Here is a 20,520-nt window from a genome sequence, read left to right on the forward strand (position 1 = left end):
ACTTAAATAAACCCCACCACCGACCACCGAACTACACGGACGACCCCGACTTTGTCCCCACCCAACTCGACACCACTCATTGGCACCGCGACAACTCCTGCAGACTCGTCCGCAACGACGAGGATGATCCCAACTCACACCACGTAGCCCTTTCCGCCCTGATCCACTCCAGAGTTTGGCACCCGGGAGACGGTGACGACCTCGGGCCTGACTCCGCCAACCCTTTTGCGACCCTGTTCGCAACCGAGAACTGAGGTGTCCACATGATGATTTAAAGGAGACACTTGGTGAAAAGTGTTGTCCTTTCTGATGGAACCTGCAGAATGTTTTACGTTGTCTGTCTGTTTGTTAAATGTTTTATGTTGTCTGTATGTTTGTTAAATGTTGTTCGTCCTACAGGAGAATTTTCTCACCGCCCCACACCCATTCACCTGAACTTTTAACTTTTCCCACTGACACCCACTGCGGCCACACGCCCATTCTGCCGAAACCTCTGAGGACTTGCCTCAGAGGCCCACCGAGACCAGGCGCCCATTCAGAGGAACTAGCTTTTCAGCTGATACCTGGTCACCAGACCAGACGCCCGATCGTAGCTACTCTTCTGATTTGATGGTAGAATCAGAACAGTAACCCCACCATGATGACTACATTTTTGTCCGTTCTTTGGTCGCTCAGGCAGTGGAGAAATGGCGTGAGACCCGCCTTGCCTGGGGACCCCCCCGTTGGTCAAAAACGCTCGGGTAGGGAAGATACGGTATTGGTAGCCGTCCTACCCGGGGACTCCACCCAAATCGTACCCGTCACGGCCCACACGCACCTCATTAGACCTTTTCTTTCAGAAACAGTTTTATTTTATTTAGGCAACCTTTGGGTTGCTGCCACATGCTATTTACATCCTGGAACATTTGGATGATAAACTTAGCACTGGTCCACCATTGGGAAGTGTGCCGTGTCCAAACATTTGTTTTGAAAAAAAAAATGGGGAGAGAGTCACATACTGTGACCAATTATAAGGGTTTAATTGGCCCCAAGAAGGACAGACACGCTAACACACCAGATATTAAACCAAAGTGTTTACACACACTACGCTTGTCTTACAGAACTCCAGAAGCTCCAATTCCGGAGAAAACCAGCAAAAACAGGAAAAGGAAAGAAAGAAGACAGCCATGAGGACTCCTTTCTTCGCACTCTGAAAGGGGAACAGGGCATAGCTGTCTGAGTAAGGCAGAGAGGTGACAATCCTACAAAGCCGCATAGGGGACAGAGGGGGAAGTTGAACTACACAGGGAGGTTCAATGTCTACAGACAATAAGTCAAGCATGATTATGGGGAGATTAAGGGTTATACAGGGAAGGCCATTGGTGAAGTCCTGAGAGTCAAGAGTAACAGCGGGCAGATCGAGGTTGATAGATAAAAGGTTAAAGATGATGGATGGCAGCTCAAGGGTAAGGGGGCTGACTGATGATGATGGAGGGAAGCTCTATGCCGAATATTAGTTGGTCAAGGGAAATGAAAGGCGAGTAGTGGATCACCGAAGACAAGACAGGGTGATGGAGTGAGGGTTGAAAGTGATGGAAGGAAGCTCAAAGATAGCTGAGGAAGGGTACAGGGTGATGGTTACTGTACAAGTGTCCACAGAAATAGCTACGGCAGATATGGCTGTGACAACACAAGAAGTCCTCTGGAGAAAAGCTTAAGAATGGAATTGTCCTTAGTGGAGTCGGTGAAGCGTCATCTTCGGGTCTTCAGTCTGCCTGCTGCTTTCTCCATTAATGGCCCAGTCATGTGCCGAGCATGAAGAAAAGTCTGTGAGGTAGGCATTTTATATATTTTTTTTTACAACAACGAACTTGACCCATTTTATGGAATTCTCAGTCAGTTAAACTAAGATGCAATGGTAGAGCTCTCTTTACTCTGGCTTCAACTCGCTCACATTTGCGCTAGTGCCCTTTCCATTTAATGTACCAGCCATCTTTGGCATAATTCTTTGAATGAGATCACAAATTTGGTACCAAATTTCAGACAGTTTCATGCTCCCATCTATTGAATGGGGATGAAGACTGGCGGGGCTTGACAAAGCAGATGCTATGAAGATATTCCCTCTCCTGAAGGAATCTAGAACTGGGGGCACATTTTAAAAATATAAGGGGTCACCTAGTTAAGATGAAGATGAGGTGGAATTTCTTTGTTCAGAGACTTTGGAATTCTGTTCCCTAGAGAATTGAGTTAGGCAAAGTTACTCAGATTTCTGATCAACAAGGGAGTCAAGGGTAATCTTTTAGTTTATTAACTGTATAAACTCCCCTCCCCCTTTACATCAGCGGAAAGGCACACCACTCCAACACGGAGGTGGAGGGAGAGAAAAACTATTCCACCCCTCCCAAGAGGAGCACAAGTCAGCCCGAAATAGCACTTGCTCCCCCCCCCCCAGCCCAGCCCGCCAATCAGCAGAAACCCACACCAGCCCAACCCACCGGAATAGGCCACTCCAACACGGAGCACAGCAGAGGAGAGAGAGAGAGAGGGAACAGTCCACCTCTCCCAAGAGGGGAATAATTCAGCCCGGAATAACCCCAGCAGGGAGTCGAGGGTTATGGGGGACAGGTAGGAAAGTGCAGTTAAGACCACAATCAGATTAGCCAAGCAGGTTCAATAGCCCAAATAGCCTTCTTGGCTATTTCTTATGCAATGAACTAAACTAATCTCATGTAAAACCTCACAGTTATCAGGCAAAGGAGGTCTTCATTGTACCATACAAGACCGGATTCATGCAATACAAAAGGCCACGATGTAGTTCCTTGCACTGAGTGGCCAATACTGTGTAATTGGGAGGGGGAAACAAGTTCAACCAGAATACAACATGCAGCCCCTTTAAATTGAAACAGGGATTGCATCATCTAACATCATACGTATATGAACTCTGATTTTGCCCTGGGAAATTCTATAAATCAATAAATATTCACATCTTTCTTCTAAATATTTACCTGTTATTTTTTTTCTTTTAGGTCTCACCTGTTAATAATGGTGGCTTGATTCAGTATTGCAGTCTTTTGATTAGCACTATGAAGCAGCAATTATTAACTGCAGGTCATTTACTGAATTTCAAAGCTGAATACTTTTTGTGCCAACTTACGGATTGTCCATAAGAAAATAGTTCTGAGTGGGCTATCTGATAAATGAAATCAATTTCATATCTTATGTATACAAGGTATCAAATTTTCAATACACTAGCGGTCATATATCTCTAACCACAGATTTGTATACTAATTAGGATTTAATCAGCACAACCAGATTCTTAGTGCTTGCACCTGAACCCCTACTTAGTTGAAACCAGTTTTATTTTTCAGTTAATGCTCTTATTAGATTCAAGTGTTGGTGTACTTCGTGTTGTGAGGGTTTCACTTCATGCTCTTCTTTTGCTTCTGTATGGTTAAGATTCATATTTGTAGTATTAATTTATCTTTTGCTTAAATCTTGTACTTCAAAAAGATTGTTTTTACACTTCTCAATTTAGTACTTTTAAAATGTCTAATTTCCTCGTGTGTTGTTTTAGATTTTTTATTACCCTTACTAAATAATTTTAGCAAGTATAGGTGTTGCAACTTTTCCACTTTCTATGCTTAATTATTATGAGGCTGGCTTGGGTTTCCTTTATTTGACCATTTGTTTAATATTATTGCATCTAAGAGTGCATTTTTTAAGGTGAAGTATGTTCATGGTTGTCAATATTAGATCTATGTGCATAGAAAGAAGTGTAGCTTCTGAAAGGAGCCTTCTAATAGTAGAATAAGAGCTCCCTGTTTATTTTTTCAAACAAAAGCATAATATTTACTCTTGTTACAAGGCACTAAAGATATTATATAGCCACTTCTTTGTAGTTGCGATGTTGTGAACATACAAGGGCACCTCCAGTCCATTTGAATGCATAATCTGTGAAGGGAGAATGCTAAACCTCAGTTGACCATCACCACGATGGTTTGAATTCATTCTGTTCACTTTTGGACATTCTGATAAGATTTCTGATTATTTCCTTTAACGATTTCAACATTTTGTTGCTTTTGGGTTTTGTTTATAAGGTTTTGCAATGTCGTCTTCGGACTCGCCAGTTTCTTGGTTAGGGTCTCCTGCTAGTTGCAGCTCCCCAGTGCAAGTAAGGGGGCAAGGGCGCCCCTCACGTATTCGGAAGAGAATTGGTAGTGAGGATGCTGAGGAATTCCATTGCAACAGTGACCAACAGTAAGTACTCTTGTCAGGTTGGATCGTTCCATTTATTGTGGTGTTTGATTTTCTTTCTTGCATGTAGAGAAATAGTCATTAAGTTCTAACCTTTTCTGCATCAACTAAATTGATCTGCATTTGTTCTACATATGAATAGTGCCAACTAGAAAAACCACCCTCATCGAAAACTAACTTAATTTCTTTGACCCTGCTCGGCAATCAAACAAGCTCAAGAGATAATTCCGGTCTTGATAATTCTATGCAGAGGTGATTTCTATCCCAACCAGGAATGGGGTTCAGATCTCACTTGAAGGAATTCAACAAAATTCATTAACCCGACAAGCTAGCCATCTATTCAAGAAGACCACTATTCTCTGGGAAAAGAACTGCCGCCTGTTGTCTAATCTAAATCTAGCCTTATGAAATGAAAATTGCTTATTGTCACAAGTAGGCTTCAAATGAAGTTACTGTGAAAAGCCCCTAGTCGCCACATTCCGGCGCCTGTTTGGGGAGGCTGGTACGGAATAACTTGTAGCTATACCCCTGGTTATCCCTCAGTAATTTAGTTAGACCAAACTCAACTCCGATTAAATGCCCTTCTCTTCCCATGTCTTTGAATGTAACTTGATATCCAAGCTGGTTTAAACCGAGAATTAGTCTAGTGGCAATTGGGCCTTTTTCCAAAACCTTTTTAGTAGTGTTCTATCTGAGGCCTGACTAAAGCCTTACACAAAGGCAAAATCATATGCTTATCCTTGATACCCATGCATAATAAATCGGTCAATCACAGACCTGAAAGCTTCAGTTGATCTTGCACCCACCACCTTTTTGGGGGAATTAGGGAGAAAGGTGTTCTAGTTGTGTGGCATACTAATGGCCAACGACAAATATATTACTTCTGCTCCGTCACTATATAGGAGAACATAAATAGCCCAAAATTATTATGTTCTACTTTTTTTACTTGGGTAGCCTGGCAAAACAGTGCTATTGCTTTAACACGTGCAATGTCAACAATGTGCAGGTAAAGTTTTCATTTGGGGTAAATAGACCTATATTTAGCATGTTTGGTTCATGCTGGATGGCACAAATATCTCTGATGCTTTATAGTTAACAAAGTACTTTTTAAAGCATAGTCACTGTGATGTAGGAAATATAACAGCTAATTGCAGTTGGCAAGCTCCTACAAACTGAAACCGATTCCATAATCAGATTTGTTTTTGTAATATTGATCTTGGAGTAAATATTGACCAATAATAATGTCTGTCAATAGTATGCCACACATTCCTGGTGGTGGCGGCTGCCCTCAAAATCTGGGGGCAGTGGAGGCGGCATGGGGGGGGGGGTGGAGGAGGAGGAGGAGGAGAAGGAGAGGGGGGGGGAGGAGGAGAGTTGGGGGCCTCGGCGTGGACCCCAATATGGGGGAACCACCGGTTCGCCCCAGGGGGAAGCAGGTGGAGGGTTTACAGGGTGGCACAGGGCAGGGATACGAAAGTTGGAGGACCTGTTTGTGGACGGGAAGTTCGCGAGCCTGGGTGAGCTGGAGGAGAAGTATGGTCTCCCCCTGGGTACCCACCATACCCCCTCAGGTACTTACAGGTAAGGGCGTTTGCTGGACGGCAGGTGGTGGAATTCCCGCGGCTATTGCCACACACCATACAGGACGGTGTTTTCGGGGGGGGGGGGAAGAGAAAGTCTCGGAAACTTACCAGGTGATGCAGGAGGAGGCCTCGGTGATGGAGGTGAAAGGTAAGTGGGAGGAGGAGTTGGGAGAGGAGATTGAGGAAGGGACGTGGGCAGATGCCCTAGGGAGGGTGAACTCTTCCTCATCGTGCGCGAGGCTCGGCCTCATACAGTTTAAGGTGCTGCACAGGGCACACATGACCGGGACAAGGATGAGCCGTTTTTTTGGGGGTGAGGACAGGTGTGTTAGGTGCTCAGGGAGCCCAGCAAATCACACCCATATGTTCTGGGGATGCCCAGCGCTGGAGGAATTTTGGAAGGGCGTAGCGAGGACGGTGTTGAGGGTGGTAGGATCCAGGGTCAAACCGGGCTGGGGGCTCGCAATATTTGGGATGGCAGAGGAGCCGGGAGTGCAGGAGGCGAAAGAGGCTGGTATTCTGGCCTTTGCGTCCCTGGTAGCCCGGCGAAGGATTGTTCTTCAGTGGAAGGATGCGAGGCCCCCAAGCGTAGAATCCTGGATCAACGATATGGCGGGGTTCATTAAATTGGAAAGGGTAAAATTCGCCTTGAGAGGGTCGGTACAAGGGTTCTTTAGGCGGTGGCAACCGTTCTTAGGCTTCCTGGCAGAACGGTAGACATTGGTCAATGGCAGCAGCAACTCGGGGGGGTGGGGGGGGGGGGGTTTATTTCTGTTATTTACTCTGGAGGGTCCAGGGTGGTGTATATACCAGTTGTGTTAAGTTGGGGTGTTAATGTGTAATTTATTTATTTATGTACAGGGGGGGGGGGGCTGCTGGGGCGGGTTGCTTTTCTAGACCATGTTTTGTACTTAACCCTGTTGGGTTCCTTTTTCATTTTGTTATTGATATTTTATGAAAACCTTAATTATTATTTTTTTTAAATAAATAAATAGTATGCCACACATCTAGAACACTCCTCCCCATTTCCCAATAACTTTTGTTCGTTCGTAACAGTGCTGTGGGATCTTTATGTCTGCCTAAGCAGACAGATGCATGCCTGGTTTAACATCTAGCCAAAAGACAGCCTATTTGACAGTGCTGTTCTCCCTTGTACTGTGTGTCAGCCTCGTTTATTTTTTGCTCGCGACTTGGGAGTGGCGCTTCAACCCTGAACCTTGAGATTCAGAGGAAAGTGTGCTACCAACTGAGCCAAAACTGATACAGTACATTGGTACTAATTTGCTAAATCTTCTCAGAATTACTTTTGTTTAAAAATGAGTGGTCTAATCGCCTTGTATTCTTATCCAAGTGTTTTAATATAGTGCCAGACTTGGTCAGATTTAAAGAATTGCCATTTAGTGTCAGCTTAGTAGACCTGCAGACTCCCAGCATACAATATGAGGATGTGGCACTGTGGTAATAATTGACTTGGATTCTTGATGGCCGCTGACCAGCTAATGTGTAGATTTCTCAAGTTTTAAGGCTACACCCAAGAGGGCAGGGCAATTCTATGTCCGAGAATGGTATATAAAACTGACTTTTTAAAATGAAGTTCGTGTCATTAAAAGCTGAATGTTTTGGATGGATTTCTGGGCATATGAAGTACATTCATGCACGGTGCAGACAACGCATTTAACTCTCTGGATTTTATTTTTAAGCATGGTGGTTAAAGGGAATGTACAGGGTATAAGGGCAAGGAGAACTATAATATTTTTATATTTACGAAATGAACCATTAATTGTAACCTTTTGAGACGTTTACTGATTTGTCCAATTAGAGTTGATGGGGTGGGGGGAAGATGTGGTGGTGGCGGTGAAGGGAAGTGAGAAGAAGCATAAAAGGCCTTAAAAATATATGCATGGGTTGAAGTGGAAATAAGCTATTTCTCTTTGGGGAATCAAACAAAAGCCTACAGCATTTGCCACAAAATTCAAAGTATTTGAATAATATTTGTAAAATAGCCTCAAAAGGATGAGCTAAGTGATGATTTTTAAGTGAGGACTTATTCCCCATCTTGTTTTTTACACAGTAATTCCTGTGACCCGAGTGAGACCAATGATGAATGCTTAGAGTATAATGAATGGATCCCTCCAAATTCTGATAAAATTCAAAAAATAATTGCTCAAGTTGAATTTTACTTATCTGATGAAAACTTGGCAGTGGATAGTTTTCTACTAAAGCACATGAAAAAGAATAAAATGGGTTACATCAGCATTAAACTTCTCACTTCATTCAAAAAGGTAAGCATTTTGCTATGTAATCAAATTTTCTTATTGACATTAATATTTATCTCTTGATGATCTTGAGGGGAAAATCCAGTCAAGATTTGGGCAGAATGATCTAGTTATGCTGTAACATTCAATGATTATGATTCTTATTGTATTCTTCGTCCTAGTTCTCTTATCAGGCATGTTGGAGCATTTCAGCCGCCTTAGTTGGACTGTTTATTTTATTTGGCACTCTAAATGGAATTAAATCAGAAGTGGGCAAATATTAGACTGTAGTATTGCTGCTGTCACTTCTGACGATGCATCTTCAGGTCAAAATTACCAGTTGATACTGTTGAATAGATCTTGCAATATGGATCAGTCCTCAGGTGTACAGTCACCATAAATAATTTACTGTAACTCAGTTTAAAAAGTGGTTAAATAAACCAGTTGCCACGGTTTTAACTTTTTCCATAAGTTCTTGAACTTGATCTACAGTGACAGTTTCAATATCTGTCTTTGGTGCTTGTAACAAGCAAACCATGGAGTAATAACAGCCAGCAGGCAGTGGGTAACATCTGTAGATTAGTCTTGGAACCTTCCAAGAAATATCACAAGATTTTATATTTTGTTTGTTCCCTGAGTTAGTTTTTTCACATGGTTATAGTTTATTCCCTTCCCCACCCGAGTAGGAGAGTAAAGGAGGGAGAGGATGGGGGTAGAGGGAGTGTAAGCTCTCAGATGATTGGGCAGAATCTTAAGAAAGACTAAATGATTAATAAAGAGGGATATATTCGATTACAAGAGAATGTAGTAATATTTTTAACAAAGTGAGCATTAGTCCTTGGCGTGTGCAATAATCATCAGGCAATAGCTTCAGCAGCGGTTAATTGGAGCTGAACTCTGAGCCTTTGGCTGAATTTTGTCAGGGGTCAATTTTCTATTTCTGCTGCCATAGTACCTTTGCTATTATTCCTTCGTATGATGGTCTTAGCCATGCAGGCTGGCATGATGGGAGGCGAGCATTGGGTAGATTGATAAGATCCTTGTATAGAGGCAAGCTTCCCAAAATCAAAAAACAGACCAGTATTTTCTTTTTTCCCTTAAAAGAAGTGGCTCGTGAGATAGTTGATGCGTGGGTTCTAATTTTCTAAAACTCCCTAGATTTGGGGAAGATTCCACTAAATAGAAAATGTAATTACTTTACCTCAAAGTGAGGGAGACGGTTGGAAATTATAGATCAGTTAGGTTACAATCTGTCATCGGGAAAACATTAGAAACTATTATTAAAGACAGTATAGCAAGCACTAGATAATCAGGCAGAATCCACATGGTTTTAAGAGAGGGGAATCCTATAAAGGGAGGGAAATAGCAACATGTACTGTGGATGAATTGTACTTGATTTCCAGAAGGCATTCGTATCATCATCATAACCATTATTAATACTGTCATAAATAGGCTTACATTAATGCTGCAATGAAGTTACTTTGAAAATCCCCTAGTCGCCACACTCCGCCGCCTGTTCGGTTACACCGAGGGAGAATTCAGAATGTCCAATTCACCTAACAGCACGGGACTTGTGGGAGGAAACCACACAGACATTGGGAGAACGTGCAGACTCCGGTGACCCAAGCCGGGCATCGAACCATTGAGCCTGGTACAGTGAAGCAACAATGCTAACCACTGTTACCATGCCGCCAAAGGTTAAATAAAAGTTCATGTATCCAGGGTAACATGTTGGTATGGACATTGGCTCTAACTGGAAGCAATAGACATAAATGGGTAACTTTCTGGTTGGTAGGGTGTAATGAGTGGTGTGCCACATTAGGCTGGAGCTTCAACTTTTAAATAATTTTGTATAAATAAATTGGATGAAGGAACCAAAGGTATGGTTGCTAAATTTGTTGATGATACTAAAATAGGAAAGCAAGCTGTGAAATGAAGAGGACATGAGGCTACAAAAGAGATATAGATAGGTTAAGTGAGTGGGCTAAGATCTGACAAATAGAATACAACAATGGAAAATGTCATTGTCCATTTTGGCAAGAAGAATAAAGCATATTATCTATATGATGAGAAATTAGAGTTCTGAGATGCAGAGGGATCTGGGTGCCCTAGTACATGAATCATAAAAGATTATATGCAGATACGGCAAGTATTTAGGAAAGCTAATAGAATGTTTTTGTGAGGGGAATTGAATACAAGCGTACGGAGGTTCTGCTTCAGTTGCACAGGGCATTGGTGAGGCCACTTCTGGAGTACTGTGTACAGTATTGGTCTCTTTTTATTTAAGGACGGATGTAAATATATTGGAAGCAGTTCCAAGAAGTGTTACTAGATTAATACCTGGAATTGGTGAGTTTCTTGTGAGGGAAGGTTGGACAGACTAGGCTTGTATCCACTGGAGTTAGGAGAGTAGGGCAACTTGATTATAAAAATTTTTTTAAATCATGTGATGTGGACATGTCAGCATTTATTGCTCATCCCTAATTGCTGTGGAGAGGGTGGTGCTGAACTGACATTTTTAACAGCAGTCTCATCAAAACCAAGGGGGGGGGGAGTGGAAACCATAGGTATCAACGCAAAACCGATATAGCATATAATGCCAACATAGCAACAAATAAGACAAGATGAGTCGGGGTCTCCCACTAATGCAAGATTCGTTTGTATCAAGCAGTATACAGTCAACAAGAGAGTTGCATCATACCTATAGCTTTAGAACAGAACTAATGGAGGAATAAAAAACCTAGAGAACCACAGAGCTAATGGGAATTGCGCTGACGCCCACAACATAATCAAACTCCCTTCCAGGCCCAGGATAGAGCAGACAACCATAGTATAGCTACAAGACAATAAGGAGAGGACTGAGTACCACAAATCCAAGAAAATCTTGGGCCTCAAGATCTCAAAACTTAGGTCTCCCATTGAAGATAAGGAGTAAGAAATGAGCATCAAGCAAAAGAGGCCCATCCACTGGGTTTCTGGTCCAAGGGAAGAACGGGCCACTGGACCATCAAACAATGGCACACCCCCTGCGGTGGGGGGGGGGGGGGGGGGAAACACACCCAAATAGCCACCAGGCTCAAGGCCAATAAGGATATCAACAGCATCCAACTGGAAAGTGGGGGGGAACCCTGTCTCCGGCAGGATGGATGGGGAGGTGCATCATTTCTCTGGGTCCCCCCCCCCCCCCCCCCCCCCCAGATGGGAGGAGAAAAGAACCCCCTGCCAAATCACTATCATCCCAGAAGGGATACTCTGAGCCACTCTTGTCCTCCGTAATGTTCCACCAGCAATGAAAACAGTCGGAGGAAGAACACTTCAGGAGAAAAGACTGACTTCAAGTCTGGAGTAGACAAATCTAACCTATTCCTCATCAGGATAACAAGGAGTCTGCCTGTTTATAAAAAATAAAAAAAGCACAGATGCTCCCGGATTGGAGTTAAAAGGGAAAAACAAAAGGAAAACAAACCTAAACTGCTTAGCTCTAACTAGAAGGGACCTTCCTCGATCATAACGAGGACAAACTATTACGACCCCAACAGTGGCTAGGATACTGAACAGAAAACCCAATGTTTTATTTTGTGAGACTTGTGAGGAAAGAATACTTCATTCACTCCAGGAGTGATTGCACAAATAAATAGAGAAATGGTATATTAAAACAAACTTTCTTACAAACCGAATTAAATTCTTACTCAATACAGTGAATATGATGCACTCTTTATTCCCACTTAAACAACAAGGAAACAACCATCTCAGCTCTCAGTCCACCTTAAATATCAATGGCACAGAGGAAAACTTGCTTTACCAAGAGAATGAGAAAGAGATCTCTTGGCATTACTTTCCAGAAAAGATCTAATCCCAGTCAGACTCTTCTGTTATATGTCTTCAAAAGCTGTTTCAACTAGTTTGTTTCGGCTCCCCCTTGTCCTCCGACAAGACTGCATTGTTTTACGGCTAATCTATTTCTAACTAAATTGCAGAGAGCAAAACCTGACTTGCGATCCCAGCTTCATCCAGAACTGAACTGAAAATGCTTTCTCAAAAAGCCTGATGCCTTGGTTCCACCCAGCAATGACATCATCGCACCAAGCTGAAAACTAATTACCTCCCCAGGGAATCCCCTTAATCAACACTAAATTGCACTAGCCCAAGCTTTTTACCATTGTTCATTGCATGTCTAGCTCCCAAAAGATTTGTTGCCTTTCAATCTAATGACTGCAGCAGTCAAACACACTCTAACCCAGGCTGTTAACCCTTACTTCACCAATACTTAATATATCTGAAATCCCTACGTTCACCACAAAGCTAACCCCCCACCCTTTGCTCTGTTCTACTCATCTTCCTTCTCGGTGAGACTTGGGTGGGGGTGCGAGGGAAGCTACAGAATCACCCCCCCCCCTTCCTCTACAATGATTATCAGGCCACGTAAAGCCCAAATACATTTATGCATTAACGTTCCACTAAACAGTACACCACTCCACATCATTCACTTCCCGGTAGACGGAATGTCAAGCAGGCAACAGCATAATCAGTAAGCGGAAAGTCCAGGATAACAACAGGGATGCAGAAATTCAAGGCAGTCCTCCGGATAAAGACTTCTTCACTGGGGCACAAAGATGGCTAGGATCACGATCAACAAGCACTGAACAGAATCTCTCGAGGATATTGTACATGACACCACTTCCACCATGCCATCTTGTGTTTCTATATGTGTGGCCGCCACAAACAAGCAAAGATTTAAACATTTTAAATTGGCTCTGCCTTTGAAAAACATCGGCCAGCACATGTGTGAACCAGAAAAGACAGAAAAAAATGTGCACATGGATGCAAGGACTGATTAAAAGAGAAGCAGGGCCAGAGCAGAAAAAAGTTGGAAATATAGTATGAATGCAGCCCTGAGGAATAATGTGCTGTGTAAAAATCAGACTGGCTTTTGGCAGCAGGATTCTTGCAATAGAAGAGTTGGCTGAGAGTCCTTATTTAATGGCAGAACAGAAAGATCAGGTGTGGGATTCTCCCAGCCCCACGCCGGGCCGGAGAATCCCCGTGAATGGGCCACGCCGGCAAGCAACTCTGCAGTGCGGAGAATCGGCGCCATCGTGGTTGGAGCGGCGCCAATTCTCCGGCCCAGATGGGCCAAGCAGCCGTAGGAAAGGAGCCGAGTCCCGCCGGCGCCTTCTAACCTGCTCTGGGCCGGCGGGACCTTAGCGTGTAAGAGTCGGGTGGTGGCCTGTGTGGGGGGGGGGCGGGGGGAAGGAAGAGGGGTGGTCCAACCCCGGGGGCGGGTCTCCGATGTGGCCTGGCCTGTGAAGGGGGACCCATCGATCAGCAGGCCGGGCTCTGTGGCTGGGGCCACCTTTCCTACGCACCGGCCCCGTAGCCCTGCGCCATGTTGCGTCGGGGCCGGCGCGTTGAAGGAGGCCATTGCACATGCGCGCGTTGGCGCCGGCGCCACTGCGCATGTCCTCTGCACCGGCGCAACTGCGCGGATCCCGCAGAACCCAGTTCGCGTCGGGATCTGCAGCTGGAGCAGCGCGAACCACTCCAGCGCCGCGCTGGCCCCCTCTAGCGGCCAGAATTAGATGTGGGAGCGGCCCATTCACGCCATCGTAAAACACAACGGCGTGGACACTGTCGCAGGATTGGAGAATCCCGCCCCAGATTTTTATATTTGTCAATTAAATATCACAGTATTGCTATAGTTCAGTTATCCATCTTTAAAAATGTTCCAGAACCTCCACTATGTATATATTTTGCCACTTTTGCTTCCACTGGTTATCCTTAAACACCGAGCTACCAGGCTATTCAACCCTCCTAATAATACCTTAATCAAGGCCCCGGGTCACTGTCCATGTGGAGTTTGCACATTCTCCCCGGTCTGCGTGGATCACAACCCAAAAATGTGCAAGATGGGTGCATTGGCCACACTAATTTGCCCCTTTAATTGGAAAAAGATAATTGGGTACTCTAAATAACATTTTTTAAAAAAACTTTAATCTACAGCTTAAAATTACTGTGCATTTCTAACCTATTGTTTGCCTTACAGGTGAAATGCTTGACTAAGGACTGGAAGGTAACAGCTTATGCGCTGAATTATTCTAAATTACTAGAAATCAATCAAGAAGGGACAAAGATTCGTCGAAAAAATCCAGTACCTGAATTCCTCCTCTCTGTCCCACCAAGTAAACGTATACTGGCATGGGACCTTTACAAGGATTCTCCAGGGAATAATAGTGAAATACATGGCCATGTAAACATCATGGAAACAGCAATGAAAATCTTTAGTGTTCATGGTCCAATCAGTTCAATTCGCATCTTGCAACCAGGTAGGGAAATTCCTGCTGAACTGAAAAAGTATACACTGAAGTATCCAGAAGTTGGAACCAAGATTTGCATTTTGGTTGAGTATGAATATTATGAAGGTGCCAAAAAGGCTTATGAAGAACTTGGCAAAAAGCATTGCCACAATGGTGAAAATCTTAAAGTTGTCATACTGACAGGAAAAGGTACCAAAAAAATAAATAGCATAGATACAGATGAATCTGACGATTTAAAAAAATCAAACCCCAAAAAGCCTCCAAAACGGCCAGCAAAGATAGAGCAGATGCAATGTACAATGGGAGAGTTTATTTACAGTTCTTCAGAATCTGATGGTGCTAATTCACCTGCTTATGTCCAAAGATATCTACAGCATAAAATATGTGATGCCTATAACTGCAATAGCCAAATATCAAGCACAACTTCTTTGTCCCAGTCATGGAGTGACCATTACTGCGGTCAGTGCATTTCCCGCAGAAGTTTAGTTTATCACCATCCATCACCCCTTGCAGATTTTGTAGCACAAGGAGTTTGGCCCAGTCCAGGTACAAGTCCAGAGTTTACCAAGAAATTCCATGACCATTTGTCGGATAGTGGAAATTGTTCCGGAAGTCCCTGGGTGCAAAGACGTAAGCTAGCTGCCAATCAGGCTACCTCTCTAGAAATCAACCAAACAACATATAAGCAGTTAGTAAGGAAGCATCAAAGTGGCACAGGTCTTCCTTCAGGACTGGTCCGTCTTCCTTTTGGCCCAGATGGCACTAAAGGTTTTCATAACAGCATTGGAAGAGGGAGGATAGTACTAAGACACTGATCTTCTATTCAAAACTAACATCTGGAAAAAAGATTTAATGGCCACTTATGATAGATGAGTGAGGGCTTCACGATATAGTTTGCAGGAACTGCGATGTACGGCACAAAATTCTTTGTAATTCAGTACTTTTTCACTCGTGTACCAACAAAAGTTGAAATTTCCTTCCTGTAGCAAGAAGGTGCTTTTCAGAAATTATGTATTTTTTTTATGGCAATTAGTGTAGCTGTGGTTCCTAAAGCCATTACTATCTATTTGTCATGCTGTGCAGAAAATGGAATGAAGTGTGTATAAAGTACTTGGAGTACGCAAAGAAACTTAGAAAAAATTACTACACTATAGGGTTGATCGGTGTACATGTGACATTTCCTTCATTGTTGCTGATCAATAAATAAATGCATATTGGAGTGCATTGTTTTAGAATTATTGAAACTACAGTGAACATAACTTTCAGCAGCATAATAAGTGGCTGGCTGTGGTGGGAAAATGTTACACCCTGCTACATCCTAAGAATGAATCCCAGTTGTGACCTTCATCTGATCCTATAGTCTATATATGATGCTCCAACAGACATCATTAGATAGATATTAAAGATTACTTGACCAATTTTGGCCCAGTCATTCAGAAAATGCCTGCTTGCCTTATTCCCTCCTTCTCATACCCACCATCCACATGATTTTCCATGACCTGTTCTGAAAGTCCATTTCACATGTTGATCAGCCTCTGAATAAAAGGGCACTCAATGTTTGGGAACTTGTGACCTTTTTCTTTGTGTCAACTAGGTTCACACAACTGGCTTCCTCTGTTTCCTTTTTTTAAAAACTTTTTTTTTTCCTGGAATATGAGCATTATTGGCAAGGCCAACATTATTCTCCATCTCTAATTCACTTGAGAAATTTGTGGTGAGCAACCTTCTTGAATTGTTGTAGTCCATCTGGTGTGGGTACATCCACAATGTGAGAGGTAGTTATGGCATGTGACTTGGAGGCAAACATGCAGGTGGTGGCGTTCCTCATCTTTCTAGGAGGTCCGTGTTTGGAAGGTGTTGTTGAAATAGTCTTGGCAAGTTGCTGCAGTCCATCTTGTAGGTACTATAGGATGTGGTGAATGGGACATTGGTCAAGTGGGCTGCTTTACCCCAGATGGTTTGAGCATATTGTATGTTTTATTCTTCAATCATTCAGGCAAGTGGAGAACATTCCCTTAACTCTTAGTTGATGGTGAACAGGCTTTGGGGAATCAAAGTGAGTTACCACCATCTTGGTTTGCAACCAATGTACATCACCGTGTAGCAGCAGTATTCACTCCTTGATGTCGGCCAATAGTGTGGTCCTCCATGTCATTCGTGAATATATCAGTTTCAGTGTTTTCCTCCCAGAAGAAATCATTTGATTATAATCTATAATGGTGTTTAAGTAAATGAATTGTTGAAGGGAAGGTGGTAGTGGAGTGGTAATGCCACTGGACTAGAATTTCAGAGGCCCAGGCTTTGGGGACACAGGTTCAAATCCTGCCATGGCACTGGTGGCATTTAATAAATCTCAAATGAAAAGCTAGCCTCATGGTGACCACAAGATACAAATCTGCTTCACGGAGGTCAAGGAGGGAAGGGAACCTACTGTTGTTTACCTGGTCAGGCCAACTTGTGACTCCAGATCCACAGCAATGTGGCTGACCTTCAGAAATAAATAGCCTGGCAAAGGGCTTTGTTGTATCGAATTGCTATTAAGTCAAAGGATTGAAACTGGATAGCAGTCAAAGACGTGAAACTGCATTGACCATCTGACATCGACCTAAGCACCAGAAACAATGTCAAACACATCCTGTCAATATTGCAAATTCTCCTTACTAACATCTGGGGCTTGGCAACCAACACCTCATGGTCATACTCACAGAATTACATCTGTGGGTTGATTCTGGAGCCCAATGACATGGAAGGAATTGTCCACCTGGTTGCCACTTCCTGTCCCCCCCACCCCCTCCTTTCAGTTAATAAATCAACATTCTATGTTGAACACGACTGGAGGAGTACTGAGGCTGCAAAGGCACAAAATGTACTTTGAGTAGAAGACTTCAATGTCCATCTCCAAGAGTGACTTACAGCACATCTGCTGGCCAAGTCCTAAAGTATCTGGTTGCTAGACTGGGTCTTCGATAGGTAATGAGGGAGCCTACAAGAAGGAAAAGTCTACTGTCTTCTCCAATCTACCTGCTGCAGATATCCATGACCATATTGATAGCAGTGATGACCACACAGTCCTTGTGGAGAGCAAGTCCATGTTGTGTGGAACAACCACTTTGTTAAATGGGACAGATTTAAAAGCAATCCAACAACTCAAAACTGGATATCCATGAGTCACTGTTGGTCATTAGTTGATCACATTAGCCAAGTGATCAACCTTTGTTCAACAAAGACTGCAGGAGGGCATACCAAGAGCAGCACCAGCCATAAGTGTCAAGCTGCCAAAGCTATAATGCAGGATTACTTGCATGCCAAAGGGTGGAAGCAACATGAGATAGACCGAGCTAAATGATCCTGCAACCAATGGACCAGGTCTTGGGTCCTGCCACATCCAGTTGCAAATAATGGTGGACAATTAAACAAATCACAAAGGAAAATGTTTGCAGTCGTTGGAGGTCTATCATCTCCGTCCCAAGACATCAAATGTCTTCAGCTGCTTCATCAATGATACAATTTCCAACACCAAATGTGGGGATGTTCACTGATTGCATAATATTCAACACGTTTGCAGCTTCTCTGATACTCTGAAGCCGTGTCCATATGTAGCAAAAGACCTGGACAGCTTGGGTTGACCATTGCTGAATCCTCTTCTATCAACATCCTGGGAGTACCATTGACCAGAAACTGAACGTAACTAGCCATTACCTGCTGGTTACAAGAGCAGGTCAGGCTAGGAATTCTGTGGACATTTCCTGACTCTCTTCAAAGCCTGTCTCCCATCTGCAAGGCAGTGTGATGGAATATATCACTTGCCTGGATGAGTACAGCTCCAACAACACCTGGAACAACACTCACCATTAACACCCTCCACCACAGATGCACGGTGGTAAGTGTTTATGATCTGCAAGGTGCACTGCAGCAATCGACTACCTTTGACAGCACCTTCCAAACCTCTGGCCACCCTTCTAGAAGGGCAAGGGCAGCAGATGCAAAGGAAGCACGATCAGCTGTAGGTTCCCCTCCAAGTTGCACACCATCCTGACTGGGAACTGTTTCATTATTCATTCACTGTCGCTGGGTCAAAACCTTGGAACTCCCTTCTTAATATGTTCCTACAAATACATGGACTGCAATGGTTCAAGGAGGCAATGAAGTGCTGGCCTAGTCTGCAATGCCCACATCCCATGAATGAATAAAAAAAGTATTCTGATTGGAGATCTTAAAAAAAACACACATGGTTTTCCCCTAGATTGTCACCATTACAATGGTGTATAAGTGTCAAGTTATTGCTGTTGGAGCAATAACAGTTTATTGAATTCTCTGATCAGCTGTTACATGGTGTGTGTCTGCCTGTGCGCTGGGAAGAACTCCCACGATATCGATGCATGACTGCGCATCTTTTTTTTTTTGTACCCACATCACCCAGTGTACACGTGACCACTCAGTCTGCATCTTCCCCTTTGAGTTGGTGTAACAGTGTGTGAGAACAATCGCTGGATGCAAACCATTTACAACATACAAACTGGCTAACGGCGCCTAACAATTTACCTTGTGTGAAATTCCGAAAGGACCGCAGCAGCTGATATCTAGGCCATCGTGTCTCGTTCTCTTAGTTTTCACCCACTAAGGTCAGTCAAGTCCATGACATAATCCTGAAACCTTGTATTTGGTTTGGGACCGGCATGTTTGATTGTGCCAGTTGGCTGTGTTGGAAATACTCTGGGTTGTTGCCCTCAGTGTGGATGGCATCTGGCATCCTTTCTGTGTACCCAATGACTGTAGGACTTGCTCTGTTGGCCTCTGAAGGAGCCTCTATTGGTATAGGGGGCCTGGATTATAGGCTAGATGCCTGGGGTGCTGTGATGTTTGGTGCTGGTTCACATACATGCAGTAGGTGACGCCAGTTTCATGAATAAGGGGCACAGTCTTGAGGCTACCACATGCCATCAGGCACTTTATCATGGCCACGTGTGGTCTGCGTTCTGACTATTCAACCAGGGTGCCTAAGGGCAGAGTCTGTGAGCATTTAGATCATGGGCGAGAGAAGTGTGGTAGAGAGCGGGAATTGCTGCGTGCTTCCAGCGCTCGGCGCAGTGAGACCAGCAATGCAATTTAACGTTGATTGGTCGGCTTTGCGGCAAGAAGCCCCATGTGCATGTGCCACTTGAGAGTGCGCAGGGACTCTCCGGCCTCCAGAGTCCCCAGAGGACACCCACTAGGAGCATTGAAGACCACGGAACGAGGTAGGCCTTCACATCAGATGTGCATCCAGAGGACAAACCTAGACATAGCGGTAGAGCTGGGAGGGCCAAGCAAGTTGAGGATCACTGAGGGCATTTTGTGTGTGTGGGGGGCGTGAAAGGGGGGGGGGGGAGGGCGGCACCATCTGGAGAATGGGGGATTGTGGGGGGGGGGGGGGACCATCTGGAGAATGGGGGATTGTAAAACACATTAAATACCTTTTTGCACGCAACCAGTATGATGCCTCTGTCACTTTCTTCCGCAATGCTGGCTGATCTCCAAACCCTTGGCCCATCTCTCCAGGCATCACCCCTCCCCGTGGCACCTATCCACCCTCCAGCTGTGGACATGTCCCCGGAGCTGTGTCCCATCCCTTGGGTGTTCGGAAATTGGCTGCTGCGTGTGGGGTGTTGCCTCCCGCATTGTTCAAGCACCGTGTCCAGGCATCAAGGTGAGATTGAAATTCTCGCCAATAACTCCCATATGCTAAATGGCCCGCTCACCCACAGGAATCCACTTGGAATGTATGAAGTGCGCACTTAACCACGATTGCAAATTCCCTATTAGCAATAGTCATCAGCCGCACGGCCAGAGGCCTCAGCAGTCAGTGGGGGTCATGGGTCAGGCAGAGGGGCAGGGACAAGTTATCCCCGGAGCTGGTAAACGATCCAGGGGTTGTCCCCAGAACAGGTAAACTATCCAGGGGTTGTCATGGTGGTGCCACGAGCATTGCCCCCATCCCCGGGAAGCACAGGGGCAGCATTTTGAGTGCCCTCGGGCTCTCTGACTGGGGGCAAAGATGGCTACTCAGCACCTCGGCTCCCCACAGAAGCCCTTCCGCCAGTTTGACGATTTTCAAAAGGAGTACTAATCGGCTTCAGCATGAGCACTTGCTGGGGA

At 44.3% G+C, this 20,520-nt stretch overlaps 1 protein-coding gene across 1 annotated transcript in view; it reads left to right on the top strand.

Moving 5' to 3' along the window:
- The window catches only part of LOC140395166 (actin-like), a 354,441-nt gene that overhangs the window by 155,528 nt on the left and 178,393 nt on the right, over positions 1-20,520 (top strand). Inside the window, exons 4-7 of the mRNA XM_072482668.1 lie at positions 1,101-1,813; positions 4,077-4,236; positions 7,888-8,098; positions 14,115-14,394. Of these exons, the coding sequence (XP_072338769.1) occupies positions 4,085-4,236; positions 7,888-8,098; positions 14,115-14,394 (643 nt within the window). The 5' untranslated portion in view covers positions 1,101-1,813; positions 4,077-4,084. The remainder of the gene's footprint in view (positions 1-1,100; positions 1,814-4,076; positions 4,237-7,887; positions 8,099-14,114; positions 14,395-20,520) is intronic.

The sequence above is a fragment of the Scyliorhinus torazame genome, chromosome 18 (assembly GCF_047496885.1).
Source record: "Scyliorhinus torazame isolate Kashiwa2021f chromosome 18, sScyTor2.1, whole genome shotgun sequence".
NCBI classification, from domain to species: domain Eukaryota; kingdom Metazoa; phylum Chordata; class Chondrichthyes; order Carcharhiniformes; family Scyliorhinidae; genus Scyliorhinus; species Scyliorhinus torazame.